Source organism: the organism of the source record quoted next, unplaced genomic scaffold (genome assembly GCF_019419815.1).
Source record: "Pyrus x bretschneideri cultivar Hongxiangsu unplaced genomic scaffold, Pyrus_bretschneideri_v1 Contig36, whole genome shotgun sequence".
NCBI classification, from domain to species: Eukaryota; Viridiplantae; Streptophyta; class Magnoliopsida; order Rosales; family Rosaceae; genus Pyrus; species Pyrus x bretschneideri.
In genome coordinates this window covers 538,370-541,450 of record NW_025999679.1, presented here as the reverse complement: position 1 = coordinate 541,450, position 3,081 = coordinate 538,370, and the positions used below count along the sequence as shown (strand labels likewise).

The 3,081-nt window shown below is 34.0% G+C and overlaps 1 protein-coding gene across 1 annotated transcript; it reads right to left on the bottom strand.

Moving 5' to 3' along the window:
* Positions 1 to 222: 222 nt before the first annotated feature.
* LOC103948711 (MYB-like transcription factor EOBI) lies at positions 223 to 1,751 on the bottom strand. The gene is made up of 3 exons (XM_009359771.3): positions 1,296 to 1,751; positions 1,046 to 1,175; positions 223 to 938 (listed from the first exon to the last, which is right to left on the bottom strand). The coding sequence occupies exons 1-3, from the start codon at positions 1,453 to 1,455 to the stop codon at positions 446 to 448; spliced, it is 783 nt and encodes a 260-aa protein (XP_009358046.2). The 5' UTR covers positions 1,456 to 1,751; the 3' UTR covers positions 223 to 445.
* Between the last annotated feature and the right edge of the window lie 1,330 nt (positions 1,752 to 3,081).

The window sequence follows — 3,081 nt, the reverse complement described above, 5'->3', positions numbered from 1 at the left end:
AATTTAAATCCTACCAACACATTTAAAAAATACTAATGTTAGTTGTTTGTCCTAAAGGGGGTTTGAATTTCGGAATGGATGACGGAATATGATGGAAGTAGTCGAACTCTTATTGTGAATATAAGATCAAAACAAGATGAAGCTTTTATCTGATGAAAACATAAAAGAAGAGGAAGAGACAAAGGGAAGCCTCTATGAAAATTACGCAACTTCATACTTGAAGCAACGGTTTTTGATTTCCAATAGCTTGTCTAGCAAGTACCAATACAAGTTAAGCAACAACCAAAATAATTACAATTCTCCTATAGTTAAAATGGTGAGCCATTATTTTAAAATAAAAGCAAAAAGCATGGTAAATAAGTAGGTAGCCTTGGATTGCATGATTATTTTACAACCCAAAATTCACACCACTTGTTACACTTGAAAAATCAAAGTCTGCTCAAATTCAACAAAAAGGAACCACCAAGTTGCTGTGCAAACTAGTTTTTCCTGTTGCACAAGCTGAAGTTGTGTTAAAATTACCATGGATATCATCCAAGTTCCACAAACCATCCCACAGAAAATTTTCCTCATTAGTGGAGGCAGGTTCAGGCACATACACATTCCCGTGCAGCATGGAGCTGAAGAATCCTTGCTCCTGATCAGCTGTGTGAGGGCATACAGTAGTAGTAGAAGTCTCCGAATCCGGCTTCACTTGAGGCCAGCAGGATGGTATTTTATTGTTGTCATTTTCATCCAGTAAGGCCATGATTTTCTTCAGATCTGCTTGATTGAGTTGCTGCTGCTGGTAAAACTGTTGCCTCCTTAAAAGGCGAGTTTTCACCTTCTCGGAGGCATCAGAAACCCCTTTAACCGCTTTTTTCTTAAAATGGGTCCTCCAATAGTTCTTGATCTCATTATCAGTCCTTCCAGGCAAACTCCTTGCAATAGTTGACCATCTGAGTTTGTTTCAAAAAACAAATTAAGCCTTCATATATGTAGCACAAGAAAAAAAAACTAGCTAAAATATTAAAAACAAAGCAAACAAAGTACAACAAATATTTACCTATTCCCCCATCTTGCATGTAGGTCTACTATTATTCTCTCTTCATGTGGAGTAATTTGCCCCCTCTTAAGGTCTGGCCTCAAATAATTTACCCACCTCAGCCTGCAGCTCTTTCCATTCCTTTTCAGTCCTATATAATTATACAACCCAAAAAAATTATATTATTATTATTCTCAGTTATTCGATGGATATATGTACATAAACACATGAGCGCTCAAACACTAATTATAACTAGAGTGGAGTCACATACCTGCAAGTCTGGCCACAGAGTTCCATCTGCCTTCACCATGAACCCTCACATACTCAATAAGCAACCTATCTTCCTCAGCAGTCCAAGGACCCTTTCTCCAACCCTCCTCTTCTATTAAACCCCAACCCATATGTTGACCTGCCATCATCCCCAAATACATGTGTGATAGTTTAATTAGCACAACTTTTGTGTTATGCTTAGGTAATAGATATGCTTTTATCTAAAGACTTTGTCTTCCAGATGCTGTGGTATTTTTTGTAGTGCTTGTTTGCGTATTTATATGTCTGCAACATAAGCCCTCACTTTGTAATTCCATCAGTCAATTTGCTGTCGTTTTCGAAATCTTCCCTATGCTTTGCACTATTTGAGGTACGAGTCATCTGATCTCACAGAAATATCATCTTTATTATTCATTTATTTTTCTTGGATACTAAAAGAAGAGATTTGAACTTTAGACATCTAATACTTGATAAAAAAAAAAAAAAAATAAAAAAAATAAAAATAAAGGAAGCTAACAATAAAAGAGTTTTCATTTGGCACTCTAATACGATTATTATGCACTATAATTTTATAAATTACATAGGAAATTTCGTATAGGGAGGAGGGATGGATTACATTTAAGTGTCTTCGCCATTGATGTATGATTTAACATCATGATCAACCCCAAATATATACCAATCAAGTGGTTGAAATGCTTCAATCAAGAAGGTCAAAATTATTTAGCTTATACAAGGGCATTTTAGAAAGCTAGAACTATGTTAGTGTAGTGTTATCCATACTCAATTTTACTTTTTAAATACTTTCTCAGTTTTTGATTATCAGGATCTTTTGATTTAAAGAAGATCAATAATCAAATATAACAAAAATGTGTACAAAGTAAACATGAATGTGAATACTACTATTCTTATGCTATCGGATTTGGTGACATATTCTAGTAAGGATCTAAAACGATAAGTTTAATAAATTATTGGATGCTAAAGTGCGACAGAAGAGAAATAGGAATTCCATGGATTGAGGCCACGTACACAGAGATTATGCACTTGGACAAGAAGAATTAGTAACTCATTAGCATACTAAAACATGCCTGATAAATATTAAATCACAATTAAGTGGGTGGTGGAATTTTTAAACTTGAAAATTACTAGAGGACCAATGTGGTTTGACCAGGTGTTGGAATTGCTTACTTCTTAAGGAGAATGTTCCAAGTAATCACTCTAAATCAGGAATTAAATATTAATTTGTTGATGCCATTTTGGATTTTGTGGGCATTATAATTCTCAAGGTATTGATGACTTTGGAACGTCACCAAGGGGACACGTGGTACTTTTTATTATTTTCTATTATATTTTTGGAATGATAGTGCTTTATGAAAAGATATTTTAATGTAAACAGAATATGAAATTGTACATCATATGTCACTATACAAATGGTGGGATATGTATATTAAAAAGTTAATAACTTAAAAAATAAAATATTTCACTATTTATATAAAAACACGTGATAGACCACTCGTATTCCGATCACAATAAAAAATTTCTCGTGCTTTATAGACCATACGCAGCATGGAGTTCTTATGTTGTAAACTTGTAACATTGCTTTGTGGGTGAGGCTGATGTTGTGAAAATAGGTGATCTGTACACAAGAAAGATGATCGATTATGAGACAAATAAACACTATTTTGGGGAAGTTTTAATTATTATTTGTTTATTCTTCAATCTGAAGTGATAGTGGGAGGGAAGAATTGAAACCAAACTACCGGCATAACGTGAATGATTTAAGGCTTTTA